At 41.1% G+C, this 27,500-nt stretch overlaps 1 protein-coding gene across 1 annotated transcript in view; it reads left to right on the top strand.

Moving 5' to 3' along the window:
• Positions 1-27,500, top strand: part of cntnap1 (contactin associated protein 1) — a 50,283-nt gene that overhangs the window by 17,077 nt on the left and 5,706 nt on the right. Inside the window, exons 4-23 of the mRNA XM_062050028.1 lie at positions 1-61; positions 3,688-3,891; positions 4,094-4,278; positions 10,778-10,927; positions 15,555-15,816; positions 15,887-16,036; positions 16,119-16,293; positions 19,054-19,160; positions 19,240-19,362; positions 19,486-19,689; positions 20,123-20,279; positions 20,348-20,475; positions 20,546-20,719; positions 20,910-21,128; positions 21,193-21,432; positions 21,496-21,735; positions 21,814-21,941; positions 22,268-22,361; positions 22,437-22,667; positions 22,756-22,800. The exon at positions 1-61 is cut by the window's left edge and continues 93 nt beyond it. Coding sequence (XP_061906012.1) covers positions 1-61; positions 3,688-3,891; positions 4,094-4,278; positions 10,778-10,927; positions 15,555-15,816; positions 15,887-16,036; positions 16,119-16,293; positions 19,054-19,160; positions 19,240-19,362; positions 19,486-19,689; positions 20,123-20,279; positions 20,348-20,475; positions 20,546-20,719; positions 20,910-21,128; positions 21,193-21,432; positions 21,496-21,735; positions 21,814-21,941; positions 22,268-22,361; positions 22,437-22,667; positions 22,756-22,800 — 3,277 coding nt within the window. The remainder of the gene's footprint in view (positions 62-3,687; positions 3,892-4,093; positions 4,279-10,777; positions 10,928-15,554; positions 15,817-15,886; positions 16,037-16,118; positions 16,294-19,053; positions 19,161-19,239; positions 19,363-19,485; positions 19,690-20,122; positions 20,280-20,347; positions 20,476-20,545; positions 20,720-20,909; positions 21,129-21,192; positions 21,433-21,495; positions 21,736-21,813; positions 21,942-22,267; positions 22,362-22,436; positions 22,668-22,755; positions 22,801-27,500) is intronic.

Here is a 27,500-nt window from a genome sequence, read left to right as displayed (position 1 = left end):
TGGAACACGGAGAACGGAGGGAAGATCGGCGTGCGGCTGGAGCTGTTTGGATGCCATTATGGTACGTTTTGGGCAATTTTTTGTACAAAAAGTCATGTAAAAAAAAAAAATCATTTTTGTTAACCTGCATCCCGTTACACTTGGGAACAACTGTTCATTTTGTGGGAAATTTAAAAATGTTTTGGGACAGAGTTTAAGGTTTTTAGAGCAAAGCTGCTACAGGACTTCATTGTTTTTCACCATTTACACTGCAAAAAGTCAGTGTTCAAAAACAAGAAAAAAAATTACAAAAATGAGGGGTATTTTATTTGAACGAAGCAAAATGATCTGCCAATAGAACAAGAAAATTTGGCTTGTCAAGACTTTCCAAAACAAGTAAAATTAGCTAACCTCAATGAACCCAAAAATACCTTAAAATAAGTATATTCTCACTAATAACAAGTGCACTTTTCTTGGTAGAAAAAAAAAAAGAGACCTTTTTGCTCAATATGTTGAAAAATATTCTTAAATTAAGTAAAAGCTAGTGCCATTATCTTGACATAATGATATGCGCTCGGCATTACATTTCTTGAAACCAGCAAACTTATACTAAAAACTAATGTATTGTTCTTAATGGAAAGGCATCAAGGCAACCGCTTGTTACTCTCGGGGTCTACTAGCCGCTCAGGCAAATCATATTGTCTAAAAATGCATTTTTCCTTCGATAACATGACATCATCGCGCCAAGTGCGTGCTCTTTCAGTCAATTAGTGCGCAAATATACATATATAATTTTTTTTTTATTGTAATTTTGAAGAATTTACCTGAATGTGCATGAACTATTTCTGTTCAAAATAGCTTGAAATGTGTTGCGTTGAACAGCTCTTTCTCCCAGGGAATTTAAGTTGCTGGTCACTCCCAAGTTCTTTCTATGGCACATAAGCTGAAGTTTAAATTGATCACCAGGCAGTAGTTGGTATTTTGTGGTTTATTCTCAAATATTTGCAAATAATGAGACCAGCCTTGCATAACCCATTCAGATGTGTGGCTCTCTCCGGTCTGCCTTCGCTTCCTTCTTCACGTTCTCTCCTACCCCCCTCTTCCCCTCCCTCCTCCCCACCTCGTTGTTATGTCTACTGTTTACATTCCAATACCTCAAGGCCTACACACAGTACTTTGTAGACTGAACTGGAAAAACACTAGCTGTTTTGTAATATGACTATGGAAGTAAAGAAGTAACACTTAAATATGGATATATGTAAAAAACCTGGTCCCGTCAATCCCCTTTTAAGATCTTCTAAAAAGATCTTTACCACCAGTACAACACTTTTAAAGCACGCCCCACATTAAAGTAGGTGCTGTTTCTTTTCTTTGAGCAAGCTAGCAATAAAACAACAGCATAGTTACATGGGAGATAGATGTAGGGAGTCCACGTCAATGTCGTCATGGTCAGGGAAGGAAACCAACAATTCTCGAAAGTCTCTATTTTGCTTGACCCCCTTCAAAGACATAACGAGTCCAGAAACAGGGTGGGGTTGACCTTCTACAGCTTTAACAATGATGCGGGTGCATAAAGACTTAGCACCAGGGGCGATAAAGCAACCACATGAGGCTATGATGGCCAAAAAAAACCTCTGTGTTAAATGTTTAAATATTAACTGTCAGTTTACTGTACTGTGCCAACTGTACTACTATATGAGTACCTATTTTCCATTGTTTCAATTGAAAATAAAACAGCAAAGTCCATTTGGCTGTCATCCGTTTTAATTATGAGACACAATTGTGTCAAAGTCATGATTTTTTATTTCATGCTTGAAATAAGAAATGACTACTTTGAAAAAGTAGTTTTATACTTGTGAGTGTTGATGACACAGCTTTGCAACAGTTGATATTCTAGTTTCTAGGTAACGTTTGCTGTGGTCTGGAACAACATGGCACACAAACAGCTATCTGAAATGCAGCCAATTATATATATATATATGTATATATATATATATATATATATATATATATATATATATATATATATATATATATATATATATATATATATATATATACACAGTATATATATATATATTTTATTTTATTTTATTTTTTTAAATTTTTTTTTTATTGAGACAAAGATTATTAAAGTATTTAATATTTGTATGCTTACTATGGTATATTATTTATGATTTATTTGTTCACTGTTCTGTTACAGAGAACAAGGAAATTGGATCAAATTCATATGGTATAAAAAGGGGTAGGATTAAATAAGCTCTGCTTTTTCCTACTCCTTTTCGGGCGTGCTGTAATGAAACAACTGGAATTGTGTGATGCGTTACATTGCATCGTATGCATGTTCCAAATAAACTGAAACTGAATGGAACTGAACAAAGTGGATAAAAGTAAAGGATATTAAATGAGCTCAAATATACCTACAAATGAGGCATGATGATGCAATATGTGCATACAGCTAGCCTAAATAGCATGTTAGCATTGATTAGCTTGCAGTCATGCAATGACCAAATATGCCTGATTAGCACTCCACACAAGTCAATAACATCCACAAAGCTCACCTTTGCGCATTCACCCACAGCATAAAACTTTTGGTGGACAAAATGAGACAAAGGAGTGGAAGATTTTACATGTCAACAAACTGTTGCGTCACACTCCACACAACTATGGTGAGTTCAAGAACCGCCGAAATTAGTAGGGCACAACAATGTTCACCAAATAGTCAGTAAAGCATACACACAAACATATTAACCCTTGTGTAATGCTCATATTGTTGTAACTCAGCCAGCGTTTGTGGGTCTGATGGACCCGTTGCATTTTGTGGCTTTTAATGCCTCACAATCAAACACTTTTATGTTAAAATACTGAACAGATGTTTACCTTATCCCAATAAACATCTGTTCAGTATTTTAACATATAGGTGTTTTGATTGTGAGGCATTAAAAGCCACAAAATGCAACGGGTCCACCAGACCCACAAACGCTGGCTGAGTAACAACAATATGAACGTTGCACGGAAAATTTCTCTGCCAGTTTCTGCATCCCACAGGGATTCTTCTTTTGTGTTTCCGCACCTGCGGTTCCCACACAAGGTTGCAACGTTGTTTGTCAACACTGTCTGCTCTCATTTTCTCGCACATTTGACCCTCTGATGTTCTGTGTACCTACACCCTGTCCTCCTCCTGTCTAGGCCTGCTGTGTGTGTGTGTGTGTGTGTGTGTGTGTGTGTGTGTGTGTGTGTGTGGTACACAGAACATCAATTCCCACACTTCTATTAGCCCTAGGTCCAGTGGACCCAGACATCTTATATGTAATAGAAATGGTGTGTGGTCATTAAATATGTATTCTGATATATGTTCTTCACAGAAAAAGAGCCAAAGTCAGCGAGTCTCAGTTTGAAAAATTAATTAATTGTATCATTTTTCTTTTAATAAAAAAGGAAAACGGGTCCCGCAGACCCCAACACCTCACAAGGGTTAAACAGTTGGCTTTCTAACTATTGGGAAGGTTTGTGTCATGTTTGTCCTCAAACAAAAAATGTACTAAAACAAAAAAAAAAAGTTTCCCCCCATCTTTTTCCATTTTCAATCCTTTTTTAAAAAGTGTTTCAGGCATTTACAAGAGCCGCATCCGGTTTAGGCCAACATTTCGGACGAATTCCAACAGAATTTCCTAAAAAAACGTAGGGTCAATGTTGTGTTTCCCCCAGATTCCTACGTGCTGCAGTACAACGGTGACGACTCGGTGATCTACACTTACCCCGGGAAAAGGTCTCGCACGCTCGACGACCACATCGCCATGAACTTCAAGACTCTGGAGCAGGACGGACTGCTGCTCCACAGCGAGGGGGTCCAGGGAGACCTTTTCACCCTGGAGCTGAAGAGAGGACGTCTCTACCTCCACATCAGCCTCGGTACGATCTAATGTCTAAAAAATAATGGAGAGCAAGGCTTGTTAAGTTTCCACACAAGTACCAATGATTGTCACACACACACTAGGTGTCAATCTGCATTTGACCCATCACCCTTGATCACCCCCTGGGCAAGCTCTCGTTATGACGGTTATGGAGCGGGAGATGTCCGAGACGAGAGCCTCAAGCTGCCTCTTTGTTTCAGGGAGTAGCGTTATACACAAAACAGACGGCCGGACCACTTTGGTGGCTGGCAGCCTTCTGGATAACCTCCACTGGCATTACGTCACCATCAGGCGCTCGGGCCGACGGGTGAACCTCACCGTGGACAGCCAGACGGTGACGGCCAACTGTAACGGAGAGTTTAGCCACTTGGATCTGGACAACAAGGTGGGCCGGCGTCTTTGGGATTGGGGCTTTTTAAGGAAAAACGACTTTTTGGAATTTGGCCAATCCATCTACAACGTGAGACGAGAAGACACGGTTTTCTCTTATTTGTGCGTTCAAAATAGATAAATAACCTAAGCTACCAATAAAGTTATCAATGGAGGATTTATTCTGCCTATAAAAGCCCTCTAAAAAACATCCAAAAACCTTCAACAACTTCAACTGTGGGGCGGTATAGCTCGGTTGGTAGAGTGGCCGTGCCAGCAACTTTAGGGATCCAGGTTCGATCCCCGCTTCAGCCATCACTGCCGTTGTGTCCTTGGGCAAGACACTTTACCCACCTACTCCCAGTGCCACCCACACTGGTTTAAATGTAACTTAGATATTGGGGTTTCACTAGAGAAAAGCGCTATATACATACAGTATAATTCACTTCACTTCAACAGGGTTTTATGTACGAACCCCAAAACCAGTGAAGTTGGCACGTTGTGTAAATGGTAAATAAAAAACAGAATACAATGATTTGCAAATCCTTTTCAACCTATATTCAATTGAATATAGGTTAACGTTCGAACTGGAAAACGTTGTTTTTTGCAAATATTAGCTCATTTGAAATTTGATGTCTGCAACATGTTTCAAAAAAGCTGGCAAAGAAGTGGCAAAAAAGACTGAGAAAGTTGAGGAATGCTCATCAAACACTTATTTGGAACATCTCACAGGTGAACAGGCTCTTTGGGAACAGGTGGGTGCCATGATTGGGTATAAAAGCAGCTTCCATGAAATGCTCGGTCATTCACAAACAAGGACGGGGCGAGGGTCACCACTTTGTCAACAAATGCCTGAGCAAATTGTCCAACATTTTAAGAATAACATTTCTCAACCAGCTGTTGCAAGGAATTTAGGGATTTCACCATCTACTAGAGATGCGCGGATAGGCAATTATTTCATCCGCAACCGCATCACAAAAGTCGTCATCCACCCGTCATCCACCCGTAGTAACATTTTATCAAAACCACAACCGCCCGCCACCCACCCGTTGTTATATATCTAATATAGACGATGCAAGGCAGAAAGAAGACTGAGCAGTTAGCATTCCAAAACCCACAATACATCTCTGCCATGACCCGCCCCCGCCGAATTCTTATTGGTTGGCGTGTGTGTGACGATGGCTGCTCGATCGCTGTTTTCTGCTGCATATTTCACTACGTCCAGCTTGTAATCTGCAGTATATGATTTCCTTTTCGGTGCCATTTTAGTTCAGTCCTTCACAGTTTTTATAAGTTACCGCCAACGTTGATGTGGTCCATTTTAATAGCTCCGACAGTAGCGTATAGCATATAGCACTTAGCATTCCAAAACCCACAATGCATCTCTGCCATGACCCGCCCCCGCCGAATTCTTATTGGTTGGCGTGTGTGTGACGATGGCTGCCATTTGCTTCGTCGCTGACGCGAATGAGATAAATAATATTATTTGATATTTTACAATAATGTGTTAATAATTTCACACATAAATCGCTCCGGAGTATACGTCGCACCCATGGCCAAACTATGAAAAAAACTGCGACTTATAGTCCGAAAAATACGGTATGTATTTTTTTTTCTGAATTTTTTCAACCGCCACCCGCCCGAATCTATTTAAAATCAATTTTTTTCGTCATGCACCCGCCCGACCCGCGGATTATCCGCGGAGTCCGCGGTTGTGTCCGCAAACCGCGCATCTCTACCATCTACGGTCCGTAATATCATCAAAGGGTTCAGAGAATCTGGAGAAATCACTGCAGGTAACAGTGAATGCCCGTGACCGTGGATCCATCAGGCGGTACTGCATCAAAAACAGACATCCGTGTGTAAAGGATATCACCACACAGGCTCAGGAACACTTTAAAAAAAAAAAAAAAAAGTTTTTTTTTTTCCATAAATAAATACAATCATGTGTGCTTACGGACTGTATCCCTGCAGACTGTATTGATCTATATTGATATAGAATGTATATATTGTGTTTTTTATGTTGATTTCATTAAATTCTTGTGCGGCCCGGTACCAATCGGTCCGCGGACCGGTACCGGGCCGCGGCCCGGTGGTTGGAGACCACTGATCTAGAGGGCTTATATAGTGGGAGCATATCAGTAATATACTTTGGCCCTAGACCATGTAGTGATTTATATGTGAGCAGGAGGATTTTGAAATCAATTCTCTGATGTACAGGGAGCCAATGTAAGGATTTAAGAATTGGTGTAATGTGCTCACATTTTTTTGGTCTTTGTTAGAACTCTAGCAGCAGCGTTCTGAACAAGCTGTAGCTGCCTGACAGTTTTTTTGGGAAGACCTGCAAGGAGACCATTACAATAGTCTAGCCTACTGGTAATAAAGGCATGTACAAGTTTTTCAAAGTCTTGAGCTGACATGAGCCCTCTAAGTCTTTTTACATTTTTGAGGTGATAGTAGGCCGATTTTGTTACTGATTTGATGTGACTGTCGAAATGTAAATCAGAATCTAAAATAACCCCAAGATTTCTGGCTTTATTTGAGGTTTTCAGGGACAGTGATTGAAGGTGTTGGACGACTTTAAACCTTTCTTTTTTAGCACCAAAAACAATTATCTCAGTTTTATCTTCACTTAGTTGTAGGAAATTTTGGCACATCCAGTGTTTGACTTGCTCAATGCACTGGCACAGAAGATCTATGGGGCGATAGTCATTTGGTGATAGCGCTACATAGATTTGGGTGTCATCGGCATAGCAATGATGGTCAATGTTATTATTTTGCATGATTTGTCCTAGTGGGAGCATATAGATGTTAAATAAAGTCGGCCCCAAGATTGAACCTTGGGGGACTCCACACGTTACGTTGGTTGGTTCTGATACAAAGTCACCAATGGAAACAAAATAGTTCCTATCTTGTAGATATGACTTGAACCAGCTTAAAACTGTGCCTGAGATCCCCACCCAGTTTTCCAACCTGTCCAAAAGTGGTCGACAGTGTCAAATGCAGCACTGAGGTCCAAAAGCATTAATACTGAAGTTTTGCCAGAGTCTGTGTTTAGACGGATGTCATTTATAACTTTAAGAAGGGCCGTCTCTGTGCTATGAAGAGGTCGAAATCCTGACTGGAAGTTGTTGTGGCAGCCAGTAGAAGCCAAGAAGTGATTTAGTTGTTGGAGGACAACTTTCTCAATTATTTTACTTATGAATGGTAGATTTGAAATTGGTCTGTAGTTGTTGATAACAGAGGCATCTAGACTCTGCTTTTTTAGAAGAGGTGCAAGTTAAAACTCTACTATGCAAAGCGAAAGCCATTTATCAACAACACCCAGAAACTGGGCCCGAGCTCATCTGAGATGGACTGATGCAAGGTGGAAAAGTGTTCTGTGGTCTTTCCTCGGTGCACTGATTTCACAGAGGGCATAGAAACAAACGCTACTTCCGTCAACAACAACATAGAGAACACTTTCTGTGGTTTGCTACCACTAATGGAAGACTTTTGTTAGTCTTGTAGCCCGACCAGCCCGTGGCATAAACACTATGCGGTTGTTCAGGACCACAACCACTAGGATGATTAAGGCGACGGTCAGTTTAGTAAGTGATCGTTAACATGGTTGTCGTGATTTGCAGGTATCCGCTTGTTTTACTTTAGCGGTGAGTCAACATGTTCGGTTTCGCAGAATGGTGCATTCATAAGCCCATAGAGATAAGTGTTAATTTAGCATTGCTTCAAACGCCAACATCATGACAGATGTATTTATATATAATTCTAAAATGACCATACTATTTAAGTTTATACTGTAGCCAAACCGTTTTCCTAAAGATACATCATCTAAAAAACATTAGTTTTTAAAAAAAAATAGTTTTTGCCTTTCTATTGTGCTTTGTTTACTATTTCGATTAATGCCAAAGCAGTATAGCTATTTTGAATTGGCTTCACTGCGGTAGGAAACATCGAACACTTTTCTTGTTCCTCTTGGACCTATCAACGTATTTTTTTAAATCTTTTTATATGAATGAACTTTGGACATTATATGGAATATAAGTGCATGGATATTAAACCCATTGGATTGAACTGAATTGCAGATGTCAATGTAGTCTTTTTGTTTTATAGTTCATAACTGATTATAGCAAATACAACTCTTTACATATCTTACTATTTTATTAATATCTAATTATAAACATACATGAACTGCATTTTTGTTGGTTGTGTATTTTATGCACTCGCTAAATCTACTTCTGGTCACTAAGGGTATCGTATTTTCCGGACTATAAGACGCACCTAAAATCCTTTCTTTTCCTCTCAAAACTCGACAGTGCGCCTTGTAACCCGGTGCGCCTAATGTACGGCATAATTCTGGTTTTGCTTACCGACCTCGAAGCTATTTTATTTGGTACATGGTGTAATGATAAGTGTGACCAGTAGATGGCAGTCAAACATAAGAGATACGTGTAGACTGCAATATGGTGGCAATATGACTCAAGTAAACAACCTGATCCATTGAAAATATAGAACATTACACACGGCGCTCAGAAGTCTATCAAAATGTTTTAGTACGACTTTGGTAAGCTATGAAGCCGCACCGCTTGATGGATTTCAACATAGGAGTATTATTATGGTGTGTGTATAAGGTAAGACATATTATCTGGCGTTTTGTTTTGCAGTATTATTCTAAAGCAACTTTTTTTTACCTTCTGGTACCTGCTGATCTGTATTTGGGATCTGCATAAATCCTGAAAAATTGTGCGCGTCCACCTTTGTAGTCGATAAGCTTCTTCTTTTTCTCTATCTTCTTGTTATGGGACGTTCATCCTCCGCTGTTGCCATTTCTAATATAAAGTAGTGTAAAGTTCTCACTTATATCTGTCAGTAAACTCGCCATGGAAGCGCTAAAACATACCGGTGTAGTGAGCTTACATTATTCACCCAAGGAACTTTAGTTGTTAGAGAGTTCCGGTCGGACGGTTTTTCACGGGACACATTTCCGGCCTTGTTGTTGTTGTTGACGGGGATGACGGGGAGGAGACGCTGTCGAAGGTGAGCCACGTAAATAAGACCACCCACAAAACGGCGCATCCTGAAGCGACTGTCAGAAAGCGGCTTGAAGATGATCTGTAAAACATAATCTATGCAACATTTTACCAAAGAACCACCATTACATGTTATGTGGACCACAAGGAAGTGTTTTACATTTACAAAAAAATAAATAATAATATGACTCCTTTAATGTGCCCTATAATCCGGTCCGGAAAATACGGTAATACAGTAAACCCTCGTTTATCGCTGTTAATTGGTTAAGGGCCTTTATCATTAATCAAAAATTCAATATTTTTATAGATCGAGTCTAAAAAACATGTTTAAGACTTTCTAAAAACTGTTTTAAATATTAAGAAAGCTCTTTAGACATGAAACAACACTCACACAGTCACCTTTACAGTTCACAAACACGAAATGCTATGTGGCGACGGACGACTGTATTAAAATACTCACTCGGTGGCAATCAGCCCTATATGGACCCGGGCGTGTTAAAGAAGTAATATTAAAAACAGAAATGGGGCCGTGAACCAAATCTCGTTTTGAGCCACAACAAGCCAAAGGCCCTGTTTGTAGTGGTATCATATAGCACTATTGCTAAACGTGTCAGGTTCAAACACTGATGACATCTATTAAACAAGACAAGAAGCAAGGAATCAAACAGAGACAGAATTCCAATTTGGCTCAGTGAGGAGAAACGTGTACATCTGTACCCTTGCACAGTGTCATTACGCTCTGACGAAAGATTGTACGCCTCCCCTTTTATTTGGACTTTGCCTGATTACATGGCAACAGCTGTTTCTAAGGGGCGAGGGTCGTAAACAGCCGTTGCCCTCGGTCACAGAACAGTTCAAAGAAAAGTTCACCTTGAGGGGAGTCAGGCCCTGCTTCCTCTCCGCTTTGTAGTTCTCGGGTCTAAACAATATCTTTCTGTTGATTACAATACATGAAAGAAACAGAACAGCTTCATGTTGCTTCCCATCCTACACAGTGGAGTTTTACAAGCCTTCTTCTTGGTAGGTTCAAAGACAGCTTTTGTCTTCTCGCCGGGAATTCAATGTAACACAAAGTTTTGTGATAACTTAGATACAATTATTCTGACAAAATGTTTCGAATAAAGAATGGTGATTTCCAAAGTCCGCTTTCACTGGGATTCCAACTGACGGGATGGTTGTATCTTTCAGCACATGTGTGCTCCTAGAGCTGTTAAAACCACAATAATCTTAACTCTGCAGGTAAAAAAAAAGCTTCCTGTAGGTCACAAAAGGTAAATGGAGCGTTGTTGGTAGTCTTGGATGTTTTTTAGAGCGTTTTAAAGGCCGACTAGATGACTCGCCATTACCCGCATTGTTAGCCTCTTCTTACCAGCGGTTTTCTACAATTTAGAACAAACAAAAAAGAGCAAGGATGATGGTAAAATTCCAAAAAAAGTGGATTTTTATTTTTAAGATACTTTGGACAACCTGTTTTGGTGTGTCTCTCAGTTGTACGTTGGTGGAGTGATAGAACCAAACATGCCTCACCTGCCCACCACCCCAAACTTCCGGGGCTGCCTGGAGAACGTCTTCATCAATGACATCAATATCATCTATAAGGCGAAGAGTGGAGAAGAGGACATCGTAATACCAAGAAAGGTATCCTATCGAGAGGTTAATCCACACTTATCTGCCACTGTAGTATCCGTTTGTCTAAGAAATAACATGTTTTGCGTATGATGAAATATCACATTCCTCCTGGACAAGCCACCAGCCAGTTCTTATTAACTAGTCCATCATCTTGGACAGGTAATAAAGTATGACCATTATGTGTGACATGCACAGGTGAATGACATACACTTCACAAAAGCAAGGCTTAGTAAATCTGTCAAAGGTAGGCCGAGTCCGGATAGTTCTCCATAAGTAACGGTCATAATGCTTACATATTGTCAACGGTTAGTTATGACCGAAGCCAATTGCGGTACTATGAACTCAAAGACCCGACATCATTTCGGGCAATAAGAACTGGTTGCCTGGCTGCTCAGGGGAGAGAGAAATCAATAAAATAAGATGTTGTTCAACGATTCATCGCCGTCATCTGTCTTGCTTCATCATGCACCCACGTCGCCCTTCAGCCCAGGAGAAGGCGACAACACCAGGGGTTCATTCAGCTACCTTTCCATACGAAGAGACTCCAACCCGTTGCTCTTTTAGGTGAAGACCAACGACCCAGGGTAGCCACACCCGACTAATTGCTTAGTCGTCAGTGAAGCAGCCCATCACGATAGTCTAGACACAATGACATGAGTTGACCACTATTTACAACTATTATGTAGAGGCAGGTAAGGTAAAAAATACACTCAATATTCCTATAATATTACTATTTTGTCCATGTGGTCCAAAACAGTGTTTGACTTACAGACTTCAGGACAGACTCCTAATGCAGATTTTACAAAAGGCTCTGCTTACCTTGATATCTGTTTTGGCGCCAGGTGAGTCTGTCCAGAAGAGTGTAAGAGACGTCCAATCCTCAACGTGTCATCTCGGACGAAACCCCAAACTGTTGCGTGCGACCAGTCCTCCTCTCAGGGAATAAAACACACTGGTCAATCCCAAATTCTTTTGGATGACATATATGTTGAGTAAAAAGGACCACCGAGACAGAATAGTACTTGGCCAAGTTTTACTAAAGCTACTGGAGACTGTGTCATCCCGGACGAAGCCCCCAAATTGTTGCGTGCGACCAGTCCTCCTCTCAGGGAATAAAACACACTGGTCAATCCCAAGTTCTTTTAGATGACATACAGTATATGTTGAGTAAAAAGGACTACCGAGACAGAATAGTACTTGGCCAAGTTTTACTAAAGCTATTGGAGACCGTGTCATCCCGGACGAAGCCCCCAAATTGTTGCGTGCGACCAGTCCTCCTCTCAGGGAATAAAACACACTGGTCAATCCCAAGTTCTTTTAGATGACATACAGTATATGTTGAGTAAAAAGGACTACCGAGACAGAATAGTACTTGGCCAAGTTTTACTAAAGCTATTGGAGACCGTGTCATCCCGGACGAAGCCCCCACATTGTTGCGTGCGACCAATCTTCCTCTCAGGGAATAAAACCAACTGGTCAATCCCAAATTCTTTTGGATGACATATATGTTGAGTAAAAAGGATCACCAAAACAGAATTGTACTTGGCCAAGTTTTACTAAAGCTATTGGAGACCGTGTCATCCCGGACAAAGCCCCCAAATTGTTGCGTGCAACCAATCTTCCTCTCAGGGAATAAAACCAACTGGTCAATCCCAAATTATTTTGGATGACATATATGTTGAGTAAAAAGGATCACCAAAACAAAATTGTACTTGGCCAAGTTTTACTAAAGCTATTGGAGACTGTGTCATCCCGGACAAAGCCCCCAAATTGTTGCGTGCGACCAATCTTCCTCTCAGGGAATAAAACACACCGGTCAATCCCAAATTCTTTTGGATGACATATATGTTGAGTAAAAAAACCCACCGAGACAGAATAGTACTTGGCCAAGTTTTACTTAAGCTATTGAAGACCGTGTCATCCCGGATAAAGCCCCCAAATTGTTGCGTGCGACCAATCTTCCTCTCAGGGAATAAAACAAACTGGTCAATCCCAAATTCTTTTGGATGACATATATGTTGAGTAAAAAGGACCACCAAAACAGAATAGTACTTGGCCAAGTTTTACTAAAGCTATTGGAGACCGTGTCATCCCGGACGAAGCCCCCAAATTGTTGCGTGCGACCAGTCCTCCTCTCAGGGAATAAAACACACTGGTCAATCCTAAATTCTTTTAGATGACATATATGTTGAGTAAAAAGGACCACCGAGACAGAATAGCACTTGGCCAAGTTTTACTAAAGCTATTGTAGACCGTGTCATCCCGGACGAAGTCCCCAAATTGTTGCGTGCAAACAATCTTCCTCTCAGGGAATAAAACAAACTGGTCAATCCCAAATTCTTTTGGATTACATATACTGTATGTTGAGTAAAAAGGTCCACCAAAACAGAATAGTACTTGGCCAAGTTTTACTAAAGCTATTGGAGACCGTGTCATCCCGGACGAAGCCCCCAAATTGTTGCGTGCGACCAGTCCTCCTCTCAGGGAATAAAACACACTGGTCGATCCCAAATTCTTTTAGATGACATACAGTATATGTTGAGTAAAAAGGACTACCGAGACATAATAGTACTTGGCCAAGTTTTACTAAAGCTAATGGAGACCGTGTCATCCCGGACGAAGCCCCCAAATTGTTGCGTGCGACCAATCTTCCTCTCAGGGAATAAAACAAACTGGTCAATCCCAAATTCTTTTGGATGACATATATGGTGAGTAAAAAGGACCACCAAAACAGAATAGTACTTGGCCAAGTTTTACTAAAGCTATTGGAGACCGTGTCATCCCGGACGAAGCCCCCAAATTGTTGCGTGCGACCAGTCCTCCTCTTAGGGAATAAAACACACTGGTCAATCCTAAATTCTTTTAGATGACATATATGTTGAGTAAAAAGGACCACCGAGACAGAATAGCACTTGGCCAAGTTTTACTAAAGCTATTGGAGACCGTGTCATCCCGGACGAAGTCCCCAAATTGTTGCGTGCAAACAATCTTCCTCTCAGGGAATAAAACAAGCTGGTCAATCCCAAATTCTTTTGGATTACATATATGTTGAGTAAAAAGGACCACCAAAACAGAATAGTACTTGGCCAAGTTTTACTAAAGCTATTGGAGACCGTGTCATCCCGGACGAAGCCCCCAAATTGTTGCGTGCGACCAGTCCTCCTCTCAGGGAATAAAACACACTGGTCAATCCCAAGTTCTTTTAGATGACATACAGTATATGTTGAGTAAAAAGGACTACCGAGACAGAATAGTACTTGGCCAAGTTTTACTAAAGCTATTGGAGACCGTGTCATCCCGGACGAAGCCCCCAAATTGTTGCGTGCGACCAGTCCTCCTCTCAGGGAATAAAACACACTGGTCAATCCCAAATTCTTTTAGATGACATACAGTATATGTTGAGTAAAAAGGACTACCGAGACATAATAGTACTTGGCCAAGTTTTACTAAAGCTATTGGAGACCGTGTCATCCCGGACGAAGCCCCCAAATTGTTGCGTGCGACCAATCTTCCTCTCAGGGAATAAAACAAACTGGTCAATCTCAAATTCTTTTGGATTACATATATGTTGGGTAAAAAGGACTACCGAGACAGAATAGTACTTGGCCAAGTTTTACTAAAGCTATTGGAGACCGTGTCATCCCGGACGAAGCCCCCAAATTGTTGCGTGCGACCAGTCCTCCTCTCAGGGAATAAAACACACTGGTCAATCCCAAATTCTTTTAGATGACATACAGTATATGTTGAGTAAAAAGGACTACCGAGACATAATAGTACTTGGCCAAGTTTTACTAAAGCTATTGGAGACCGTGTCATCCCGGACGAAGCCCCCAAATTGTTGCGTGCGACCAATCTTCCTCTCAGGGAATAAAACAAACTGGTCAATCTCAAATTCTTTTGGATTACATATATGTTGGGTAAAAAGGACTACCGAGACAGAATAGTACTTGGCCAAGTTTTACTAAAGCTATTGGAGACCGTGTCATCCCGGACGAAGCCCCCAAATTGTTGCGTGCGACCAGTCCTCCTCTCAGGGAATAAAACACACTGGTCAATCCCAAATTCTTTTAGATGACATACAGTATATGTTGAGTAAAAAGGACTACCGAGACATAATAGTACTTGGCCAAGTTTTACTAAAGCTATTGGAGACCGTGTCATCCCGGACGAAGCCCCCAAATTGTTGCGTGCGACCAATCTTCCTCTCAGGGAATAAAACAAACTGGTCAATCTCAAATTCTTTTGGATTACATATATGTTGAGTAAAAAGGACCACCAAAACAGAATAGAACTTGGCCAAGTTTTACTAAAGCTATTGGAGACCAGCCCTTACAATGCGCAAGAAGAGGTCTAAATTCAAACAAAAAGACTCATCATATTTAGAGAGAAAACAGCCCCTCCCGCCCACAAAGAAATACAGCTGTTGTTCCAAACACATAAGGCCTTCTCCACAGGAAGGGAGTATGTTATACTTCTACGCGGACAGTACAGCACCTTCAAGGTGAAACAAAGAGTTTACTAGCGGACATAAGATAAAAACCCAAAGTGTTCACATGGGAAAATATTAGCTGCTTTAAACATGACTAAGGATGAAGAAAGAACACTTAAAAATATATGCATTCTCCACACTCCCCAGAAAGAGATGTACTTTGCTTGCCGCGACATCCTCCTCAAGCCGATGACCTTCGCCGGACCCAACAACTACCTGCAAGTGCCAGGCTTCTTCAGGAAGCCGCGGATGTTTGTCAAGTTTAAGTTCCGCTCGTGGGACTACACGGGGCTGCTCATGTTCACACGCTTCGCCGACGACCTGGGCGCCCTGGAGCTGGGTTTAAGCGAGGGCCAGATCAACGTAACCATTTTTCAGCCCGGCAAGAAGAAACTGCAGTTTGCCGCAGGTTGGCAGTGGTGATGCACCGGTTTGTGTTGGCATCCGTGCTTTGACTTACTCGTTCTTTGCTTTCTTAGGCTACAGGCTCAACGACGGTTACTGGCATTCAGTGGACTTGGCAGCCAGAGATAACCTTCTCACCCTCACAATCGACGAGGAAGAGGGTTCCCCGCTGAAGATCACCAACCCCTTCACCGTACGCACCGGGGACCGCTACTTCTTTGGAGGTGAACCGATAACATAACAGTACAGAGATTAACCCGAAACAAAGTCGGCGCTCTTTACCCATTTTGTGGCCTTGCGCCCTAGGATGCCCGAAAACTAACAACACGGTACAGAAGTGCGAGACCAAGCTGAACCGCTTCCACGGCTGCATGCAGCACATCTTCATAGACAACGAGCAGCTGGACATCGACATCGTCCTGCAGCGACAGTGGGGGCGCTATGCCGAACTGCTGTTAGGAACGTGTGGCATCACTGACAGGTACGACATGAATATGTTTACAAATTTACTCAGTCAGTATAAAAACACCACATTATTTTATCTGTGTTCATTTGGTGATTTTAATAAATACTTTAGTTATTTCTAATGACCTTATTTTAGATTTAATCTCACAAAATACAAAGTACCTGAAATAATACAATATTTTCTTAATATAAAGAGCAAAATGTATATAAAATAAGCAATGATGTGCAGCTAATGTGATACAAAAGAAAACTATATACAGTGGCATCTCGAGTTACGAATTTATATTGGTTCTTGAACAGCGTTCGTGAATCCAAAGTAAGTATGTTGAAGAAAATGTAAATATGAACAATGGCTTCCAGCCTCGACAAAAGTCCATATTTTAGTGAAGGTTTGTACACTTTGAAGACAAAACAAAGTGCTATACAGTACTGGATATTAAACAAGGAGGTGACCTTAAGCCTTAAGCACATTACAAAAAAACAAAAAATAGAGAGCTGTGTCGGTTTTAAAAGTGCTCCCCCTCTGGTCAACATATGAAATAACAAGTGTGTGTAAAAATTTGAAGTGCTCCCCCTCTGGTCAACATATGTAAGAACAAGTGTGTGTAAGAAATGTAAATGTGCCACCCTTTGGCCAAAATTATTTAAAAAAATGAAATAAATATGTATATGGAGACATACCGTAATAAATTGAAGTAAATAATGAAGATTAAAAACCAATTACACACAAAAAATTCAAAAAGAAAATAAATGTACTAAAAGCAGTCTTTTTCTCACAATGTGTCGACTTTTTTCTTATAAAATTGGGAACAATTTCTCATTTTGTTTCTGTTTCTGTAATATTGCAATATTTTCTCGTAAAATTATTACTTTTTTTTATTGTAAAATTATTACTTTTTAATGCAAAATGGCGACATTTGTCATATGAAAATTCTGACTTACCACAATATTGCCGATTGTTTTTGTTGTTCTTGTAAAATAGTGACATTTTTTTTTGAGTAAAATGATTACTTTTGTCATCATTTTGCCAAGTAAAATTCTGATTATTATTATTATAATATTGCCAAAAATGTTAAAGTTTTCTTATAAAATTGTGACTTTTGTCGAGTAAAATTACAACTCTTTTCATAAAATTGGCAAAATTCTAAGCTTTTCTTGTAAAATTGCAACTGTTATTGAGTAAAATTCCAAATGTTATCTTAACCAGTGATGGGCAAGCTACTTGGACAATTTAGTAAGTTAAGCTACAAATTATGGAAAATAAGGATCCATTACTATTAACTATCTGTCATTAAGCTGGAGACACCCTACAACTATCTCTAGGGGTCCCCACACACCACTGTATGTATTTTTTTTAGTTTGCCTTTTCCTTGGCCCACCCCTATGATGTTATTCATTTTCTCTGCCTACAGTAAAATAAAAACGGCATCTATCTATCTTTTGACAAAAACAAACAAACGATGACTTGTGTGTTGTTTGGGAAGAGTTGTTAAAGGTTATGTGCAGTAAAAATCACCTCAATGTGTGTTCCTAAATTTGTGTTCCACGTCTTAGATGAAGAGAGCAGTTATCATTTTGGTTTACAGAGTGAACAACTACAAATTAAAGTTGCGGGCGTTGTTTTCTCTAAGCGCACGCATTTGTCTAAATATGGCCGAGGACACGCATTATTGTGCGTTTCCTGGTTTTGATGACCCGCCTTATCTTGCCTCTGATTGGCCAGTCTGTAATTTTTCCACCCTAACCTTAGCCAATTGTGACTCATCATACAAAGTGCAATCGGAAAATTTGTAATTCGAAAAGTTGCAAAGAGAGGGGTTCATAAATCAAGGTTCCAATGTACAAATAATGATATGGCAAGAAATTGATTTAATATGATATACACATTTCTAGTTATTATATGAAACACGTTTTTTAGGCTTATGTTTTTATTTAGCAAAATATTTATTTATACACATTATGTCAGAATAATTGTATCTAAGTTATCACAAAACTTTGTGTTGCCATGAGTTCCCGGCGAGCAGACGAAAGCTGTCTTTGACCTTACCGATCAAAAGGCTTGTAAAACTCCACTGTGTAGGATGGGAAGTGACATTAAGGTGTTGGTTTCTTTGATGACTTCCACAAGATTTTGTTTTGACCCGAGATCTACAAAGCGGAGAGGAAGCAGGACCTGACCCCCCTCCAAGCACCTTTTCTTTGAACTGTTTTGTGACCAAAGGCAGCGGCTGTTTACGACCTCCTTCCTTTAGAAACAGCTGTTGCCATGTAATCAGGGAAAGTCCAAATAAAAGAGGAGGCGTACAATCTTTTGTCAGAGCGTGGTGGGAGACTGTACAGAAGTACAGCCCAGACGTTTCTCCTCAATTGAGCTAAATTGAATTGTGTCTCTGTTTAATTCTTTGCTTCTTTGTCTGTTTAATAGATGTCATCAGTGTTTGAACCTGACACATTATTTATTTGAGTAATTATGTGCAAAGATATTTTAATATTTTTTATATGTTTAGCAATATTTAATACATTTTACAACTCCATATATTTCAGCTAGCTAATTGTTCAAACTAAATATCAGTACGGTTTCTTAGAAAGTTGATTCTTAAATTTTATAACTGAATCTGTTCTAAATATAAAGCATCTTATGGAAACGTAAGAACACAGGGTTTAAATCAAAGTTTATCGCAAAAATAGCAATAGCTTTCTTATATGTCCAATTCCTTTAAAATGTAATCTTGTACGCACATCAAATATTCCATTATTAATTTTTTTTTTTTTAAAGATGTACTCCCAATCCCTGTGAGCACGAAGGCCGATGCATCCAGTCCTGGGATGACTTCATCTGTCTTTGTGAAAACACAGGCTATAAAGGAGAAGTGTGTCATATGTGTACGTACTTTAACACTCAACAACACTGCCAAGTCAACCTGAATAAGAGCAGTTGAATAATTTTAAACCTTTCAAACAGCTGTTTATAAAGAGTCATGTGAGGCCTACAGGCTCAGCGGCAAGTACTGGTCCGGGAACTACACCATCGATCCAGATCTGAGTGGACCGCTGAAGCCATTCGAGGTGTACTGTAAAATGAAGTGTAAGTAAGACTTTGGCATCCATTTACACTTGAATCTAAACAAACAAATATGGCTCCTGATTGTATCTTGCAATATAATTCCTGTCAAACTTACTTATTGAGTTTCAATTGGTTCTGTTACAGCCTACAAAGCTTGGACCGTGATTCTGCACGACCGTGTGCATGGTACCAAGGTGTCGGGGAGTTCAATAGACAAGCCGTACATCGGCAATGTCAACTACTGGAATGCCTCCTGGGATGAAGTCACAGCCCTGGCCAACACTTCCATTTACTGCGAGCAGTGGGTAGACTACTCCTGCTACAAGTCCCGCTTCCTCAACACGCCTGGTGAGTAAACTACGTTGGTAATGTCTATGGATGTTCTCATTCATCCGGCTCATCGTTTTCTCAGGGCATTTAATCAATTGCAACTGGACTGTTTGGTTTGTCTTAGATGGCAAGACTTAGAAATCCAGACTGAACGACGGATTTCTCAACAGTTGTTTTCTTCACTTCAATAGGGCGGAACCATCCTTGCCCAGGCAATAGTTGGGGGTTTGGCACCAGCTGCTAGACTCAATCTAAATAATCTAAGACTAAGACTACATCTGACCAATGTAAGTCTATGAGCATGAACTGATGATGCCTACTTGGATGAGAGGCAAAATGTTTTCTAAGACAATCCAGTCTATTTACAATCGATCGAATGCCCTGAGAATACTTTGGTAATGTTCCAATGGGAAGGGGTGACTGGTGCAATGATACTCGCTCTGTGGTTTAGATGGAAGACCTTTTGGTTACTGGATTGGCCGCAACAATGTGAGTCACTATTACTGGGGCGGAACATTCAGAGAAGTCCAAAAGTGCGGTTGTGCAATAAACCAAACCTGCGTTGACCCGAAGTATCAATGCAACTGTGATGCAGACTACAGACAATGGTAAGACAGGAACATACTGTATGCTTTGTGTTGCCTTGAACTTTGTAACAAATATTGTGATCCTTCAGGTACTCAGATAAAGGATACTTGGACTATAGGGACCACCTTCCTGTCAGGAAAGTGGTGATTGGTGACACAAACAGGACTGGCTCAGAAGCACAGTTCACAGTAGGACCCTTACGCTGCCATGGCGACAGTGAGCTCAACTGGTTTACTTTTTGTTGCAAACAAGTTATTATTCCTCTGCTAACATTGCACTGTTGCAGGAAACATTTGGAACACTGTATCCTTCACCAAGCCCGCCAACATCACCTTCCCAACCTTCAGGCCGGGCTCCAGCGCCGACATCTCGTTCCACTTCAAAACGTATCGATACGACTCGGTCTTCTTGGAAAACTCTGATGACCACCTTCGGAACTTTATCCGGATAGAGCTCAACAGTGAGTTCACTCAGAAGCGACCTGTAGACCCTTTTTCACTTCCAGGGTCCCACTCTGTACTTTCTTTCTTTGAGGGATTAATTCCATTCCACCTTTCATTCTTTGGAAGCAGAAGTACAGTAGATGGACAATCTGGATTTGACTAGGTCTTCTGAAGTGATGTCTAACCAACTTCTTACCTTCTTTTCAGCCACTCATAACCTTGTATTCATATTCATGGTGGGGGATGGCATCCAGAACGTAACCCTACGCTCCCCCGTACCACTCAATGACAACGAGTGGCATTTCGTCCAGGCTGAGCTCAATGTAAAGTTGGCTCGGATTAAAGTCGACTACCAACCTTGGACTGTCAGGCGTTTCCCCAGTCAGACTTTTGTCACCATGGAGTTCACCAATCCTCTTGTAGTAGGTAGGTGTAGTGTGGTCTGCATATCTTGAAGGAAATAGCATAACTGATACCAATCTTTTAATAGGTTCACGCAATTTCACCCAGAAACCCTTCTTGGGCTGTCTCCGAGGGCTACGGATGAATGGTGTTCCTCTGGATTTGGAAGGGAAGGTCGATGAGGAAAGAGGTATCAGGAGGAACTGTACTGGGCAGTGTCTCAATGCGACCATACCGTGTCGCCACAGTGGACAGTGTATTGAGGGCTACGCCTCATACTCGTGTGACTGCAACAATACCGCATTTGATGGGTTCTACTGCCATAAAGGTAAGTTATTGGTCTGTTATAAAACCAGACAAAAGTATGGATTCTCCTTCTGTCTCATTTAAGACATCGGAGCCTATTTTGAGATTGGGTCCTGGCTGAGGTACAACGTGCGGAAGAAGCCAATATCCGACGAAGCGGCGTGGGCCAACTGGATTGACCCACATTACGACAATTTCAGTTTGGGCTACAACGACACGGCGGACGACATTGAGTTTAGTTTCAGCACCGTGTACAAGCCGGCCGTGTTGCTCTACATCAGCTCCTTTGTCCATGACTACATCGCTGTGGTCCTCAAGACCGATGGTTAGAAAAAAACCCAAGCTGTTGCTGCCTATCATCATGTAGAGCGCACACTAGCTTCTGTTTGCTCTCTCCACACAGGTAGTGTGGATCTGAGATACAAACTGGGACTCATTACCCACAAGTACGAGCTGACTCGGAGAAACCTGGCAGATGGATACCCGCATTACATTAATATAACCAGACACAACAGGACCATCAAAACACAGGTAACAGATTTGATACCTGAATGCCAAAAAAATGGTACATACATCCATGATTTTTGAAATGGTACATCTGGCAGTTTATTTTGCAAGTCTCCCAGAACCTTAAAGATCCTTTGTCAACTCAGTTCGTATGTTCTTTGTTTGCTGACTCAGATTATTTGTATGGTTCAGTTTTCCAGCCGCATGCGACCCTCCCATAGATCTGGGCTTAGGACCGACACTCCAGTAACTGAAGCTAAATCTGCGCCACTACCAAACAAATGCCTCTCACATCCATGCTTGATTAGAGGATTGATAAGATGCTTGATTTTATCTCTATTTCCATACAGGTGGATTACATGGAGCCCATTGTGGAGAAGATCACTTTAGTGGAGGATGCAAGATTTGACTCTCCGAAATCCATGTTCTTGGGCAGAGTGATGGGTAACCTTCTTATCTACAACAGAGCATTGGTGAGGCCTCCTTCTCAAAGAACTATATTCTGATTCTGTCTGTCAGAGGTTGGAGACATCGACTACGAGATCCAGAGGCACAACGCCCCGGGCTTCATCGGCTGCATATCAGGAGTGAGATACAATGTCTATGCCCCCCTAAAGGCTTTCTTCCGGCCCAATGAAACGGACCCTCCGGTAACGACACAAGGCTATGTCTCCGAGTCGATCTGTGGCGCCTTCCCGCCTGTCCTTGGTTATGTGCCGTGGGAAGTAGATCCTTGGTTTACGAGCATAGGTGAGTTCATTCAACCCGGAAACGCAGAAATAAACCAAAACATTCATTTTCGGATCTACTGACTGGATATACTGTATCTACCTTTTAGAGTATATATACATCCATGACGACCTTGGCCTGTTCTGGATAATAGGTGAGCTTCGTCTTTTCATCCTATCTTATCTTCATTTCTCATTTTTTCTGCAAACTAGGTGTACTTTTGACTATATGTTGTAACCATACTTCAAATCTGACACAATTACAACACGACTTGACCACTATTTAATGCTACACTGCACATCCATTAGGGAAGCTTTCCAACAATTTAAATTTCATTCAAAATATATTTATATTGTCCTTCAAAGCAAGAATCGTACAATCAGAGAATTCAATGGATCGCAACTGGACTGCTTCGATTTTTTTTGTAGATGCTCAGCAGGCTTCATCAGTTCATGCTCACAGACTTCAATAGGACAGATCTCGTCTGAGTGTTGTGAAGATACCAAAAAAAAAAGATATTAACAGGTGTTGTTTGTGCACCACAATGGAGCAAAACCATTCCTGTTGGGGAACGCCCCGTTTGCAGAGGTTAGATACTTTGGATCCGGCACCAACTTCTCAGGCCCTGTCTCTATTAAGCTGGATAACTCCTTAAACGAATAACTATTTAGCCTAAACCCTGTGTCAGCCACACTAACCCATCGTTTAAGATTCCACCGCTTGGGATTTTTTTTACATGGCTAAGTGCGCCGTTTTATTTCTTGAATCTCTGGCTCTTAGCTCGGTATGGACTCATTGATCGTTTATAAACTGAGTTTGGAGAGGAAGTGACATCAGAAACAACGCGCTTCATAACAGCCGGTTTCCACTCATTTCGGATGCACCACATCTCAGATGGCAACATAGCAATGTTGGGCAACGGTTTTTGGATACGGCCTGGAAGACAACAAGCCTGGTGTGATATGTTTGTCAACGAGTGTGTTGTGCCAGTGGAATGGCAAGAGAACTTTCGAAGGTCCAGGTCAGCTGTGATTCTACTTAGCGAAAAACTTTGTCCATTTGTGGAAGGGGATAAAAAAGTAGCGTGTATATTACGGTTTTGTAATCGTTTGTTACTTTCAGTAACAACTCCACATCGTCGTCGGTCCAGACAAAAGAATTCCCTCTTCTTGGTTACACTCACAGCCATTTTTGGTATCTTCGCACAAGTCGCAGATAAGAAATCGAAATGGACATCTTGCTTGCATCTCTTCAATGTTTATAAGGATGCCCTTCCAGGTCAGAGGTGACTATGACGTAGTATATGCGCGTCTGCCATTTTCCGCGCATGCCTACTAGGTCGCGTTGCGCCCGTGGACGGAGAGGGGATGGGGTCTTAAACCAAAGCTGAAACGATGGCATTGTGTGTGTGTGTGGACAGGGATCCTGTGTAACCTTATTCGTCTTAGTGTAGAGGCAACCTCAGACTAAACGTGTCCTATTTAAGTCTGTGAACATGAACTAATGAAGCCTACTCGGATGGGAGGCAAAATTACTTTTATACAATTTGAACAGTCCAGTTGTGATCAATTCAATGTCCTGAGAATACAATGACCTGGATGAATGAGAATATTCACAGACAGAGAACCCTACTGATTTTGATATAGGTAGGGACAGTGCGACTTAACCGGTTTTCTTATGGTTTTAAGTATTGTTGCGTCGACCAGCTCTTCCTCCCAGGGAATCTAAGTTGCTGGTCAATCCCAAGTTCTTTCGATGTATGCTGAGTAAGAAGGACTATCAAGACAGAATTGGAATATTATCAAGTTTTACTAAAGCTTTAGGAGAACCACCTAGACCAGGGGTCGGCAACCTTTACCACTCAAAGAGCCATTTTGGCAAGTTTCACAAATTAAAGAAAGTAATGGGAGCCACAAAATTTTTTTTTAAATTTTAAATGAAAAACACCGCATACACAGCTTAAATGCTTTGTGCTATGTTAATCAGGGGTCTCCGACACACGCACCGGCACGCACTTTAATGTGGATATTTGATGTTAGTGCAGCCCGCGAGTTTTGAATGAATGCCGCTTGATAGCGTCATACTTGCCAACACTCTCATTTTTCCCGGGAGACACCCGAATATCAGAGCGTAATGACACTGTATTTGGCGCCCTCTACAGTCTGCCCTAACAGTGTACCTGCTCGACCACACGTAGAATGCAATTTCAGCTTGCTCACGTAAGTGACAGCAAGGCGTACTAACTCAGCAGCCACACATCTTACACTGATGGTACCAATACCCAGAATCCCATGCAGCCCTAACTCTTCCGCTCAACCAACGCACGGAGGGGGGGGGGGGGGGGGGGGTTGATGTGTGGGGGGATTTGGTGGTAGCGGGGGTGTATAATGTAGACCGGAAGAGTTAGAGCTGCATGGGATTCTGGGTAATGGTTGTGTTGTGTTTATGTTGTGTTACAGTGGGATGTTCTCCAGAAATGTGTTTTTCATTCTTTTTTGGTGTGGGTTCACAGTGTGGCGCATATTTGTAACGTAACAATGTTAAAGTTGTTTGATACGGCTACCGTCAGTGTAAGCTGTGTGGCTGATGAGTAAGTAAGCTTTGCTGTCTCCTGTGTGTACAAGTAATAACAACATGCAACATGTGGCTGGACTGGCACGCTGTATGTAAATGCTATAGATGACAATTGCTGCAGTGCAATTAGGGCACGCCCTTTATCTAGTGATTAGAGTGTAAATAGGATTATTTTTTCCCTGGGAGTAATCTATGAGAGATACTGAGATCCATAAATCTCCTGGGGAAACCGGGGGGGTCGGCATGTATGTAGCTGAGCTGCATCAGAGTGGTCAAGGAGCCGCATGCGGCTCCGGAGCCGCGGGTTGCCGACCCCTGACCTAGACCAATACATTCATATCGGCTACTCTAGTTGATCTGACACTCAAACGGAAAAACCAACTCCTTGCACACTGTTCAATTTTACGACTAGATGGAACAATCCCATGATACAAAATAACCTGAGTAGAGTGGTAACAGTAGGCTACCTCCTTCGGAGCTGCTTGAAAGCGGTTATGGTGTTGGACCTAGTTGGGTGGGATTGCAAAAGAAAGCCCCCCCTCTCTCCCTCGCAACACTGATATGGAACAAGTGGGGGAGGTATTCACATTCCAAGGTTATGACACTGAACAGGCAGCTGAGGACAAAGAGAAACTGGTAGAATATAAAAAGGGAAAAGTACTAGCTGATCAAACATGGCTATGAATAAAGAAAGAACTCTTGAACATATATGCATTCTCCACAGTACTTATCCATCCATTTTCTACCGTTTAGTACTTCCGTATATATTCACATTTGCATGCAATAAAAATAAAAGCTGATTTACAAAAAAATCATGCGTAAATCTGCAGTCTGTTTGGCATGACGTTTATCTCGGAATATCTAAAAGTCAAAGATTTCTATTACCGTAACTTACTTTTCCATCTATTTTAGCACCATGATAGCATATTTCAGTTCGTCAGACGATTAAGACCTTGTATCGTCGCAATATGGATGTGGGAAACAAAGTACAGCCCCGATTAGCAGGAGACGGTCGGGATTTCAATTCCATACCACACTGACAAGACTCCCTGCTCTGTCGATGTCTGAGACCTTGACCGGATCAGCGGGCCGAGCTTACCGCTGCTGGTCATTGATGGGAGGCTCCAGCTTAATACGTCAACACCGCGCAGATTCAGAAGTATTATACCAATGCAGGTCATCAGGCGGTTATGAAAGATTAGGGCAGGCAATATAACGGCAGACAACATCCGAAGCCTGGAATACAGATGAGGGAGAGACAACAGCACATCTTTTCATACGTCAACATGATGCAAAAACGTGATAGACCGTTAGAAATTACTGCATTACATATAGCTAAATAACTTTTATAAAATAAAACAATAAAAAGGTACATAAGTAATAGCAATGCACCTAAAGGAATAAAATCAGAAAAACAAAACATGTTTATTTCTACTCTGATTACTTTGGCAACTTATCTCTGATTTAAACACTATTAACAAAATAACCATCCATGTATACAAACTAAATATCTATACATGATAATGTGCAGAGTTTCCTTGAATGCTTAAAACAAAATAAATATTGTACATAGAAAAAACCCCAAATATATATATATATGTCGAGGTTTCTGTGGTTTATCCGTTATACAGTGCTCAATAGGGCGGAATATATGTCAGACTTAGACTCCCTTTTTATTGTCATTCAAATTTGAACTTTACAGTACAGATAAGAACGACATTTCATTGCATTAGCTCATGGTAGTGCAGGATAAAATAGCAATAAGGTGCAGATATAAATAAATAGATTACTGTACAGATAAATATATAGCACTTTTGCATATGCATCCACGTTTATGGATGTATGTTGTCTTTATTTTCCAGCCAGTTAATCCATTTTTGGGGGGAATTGAGGGGATGTTAGGTCAGGATAAAACACAGAGGCTATTTCATCCCTACAAGCCTGATTCCGATCTAACAAAGGTCTTAACTCATTCTCTTTCTATGCCACATCAATGTGGAATGCGCTCCCAACAGGTATAAAAGAAAGGGCATCTCTATCCTCCTTCAAAACCGCAATAAAAGTACACATCCAGGCAGCTACAACCCTAAACTAACACCCTCCCCGGATTGTTAATAATCAAATGTAGATACTTTTTCTTATGCCTTCTGATCTCTCTCTCTCTATCTATATGTCCACTACTTGCTGTCCATATCCTACCAAGTCAGACCTACACTGTTCCAATATCCATTTCTCTGTTCTCAATTGTTGATGACTGATGATAACAACCAAACCCCCCCC

This window comes from Entelurus aequoreus, linkage group LG06 (genome assembly GCF_033978785.1).
Source record: "Entelurus aequoreus isolate RoL-2023_Sb linkage group LG06, RoL_Eaeq_v1.1, whole genome shotgun sequence".
Lineage (NCBI taxonomy): Eukaryota > Metazoa > Chordata > Actinopteri > Syngnathiformes > Syngnathidae > Entelurus > Entelurus aequoreus.
The sequence above is the reverse complement of the archived record's forward strand: the minus strand, read 5'-3'. Positions and strand labels throughout refer to the sequence as shown.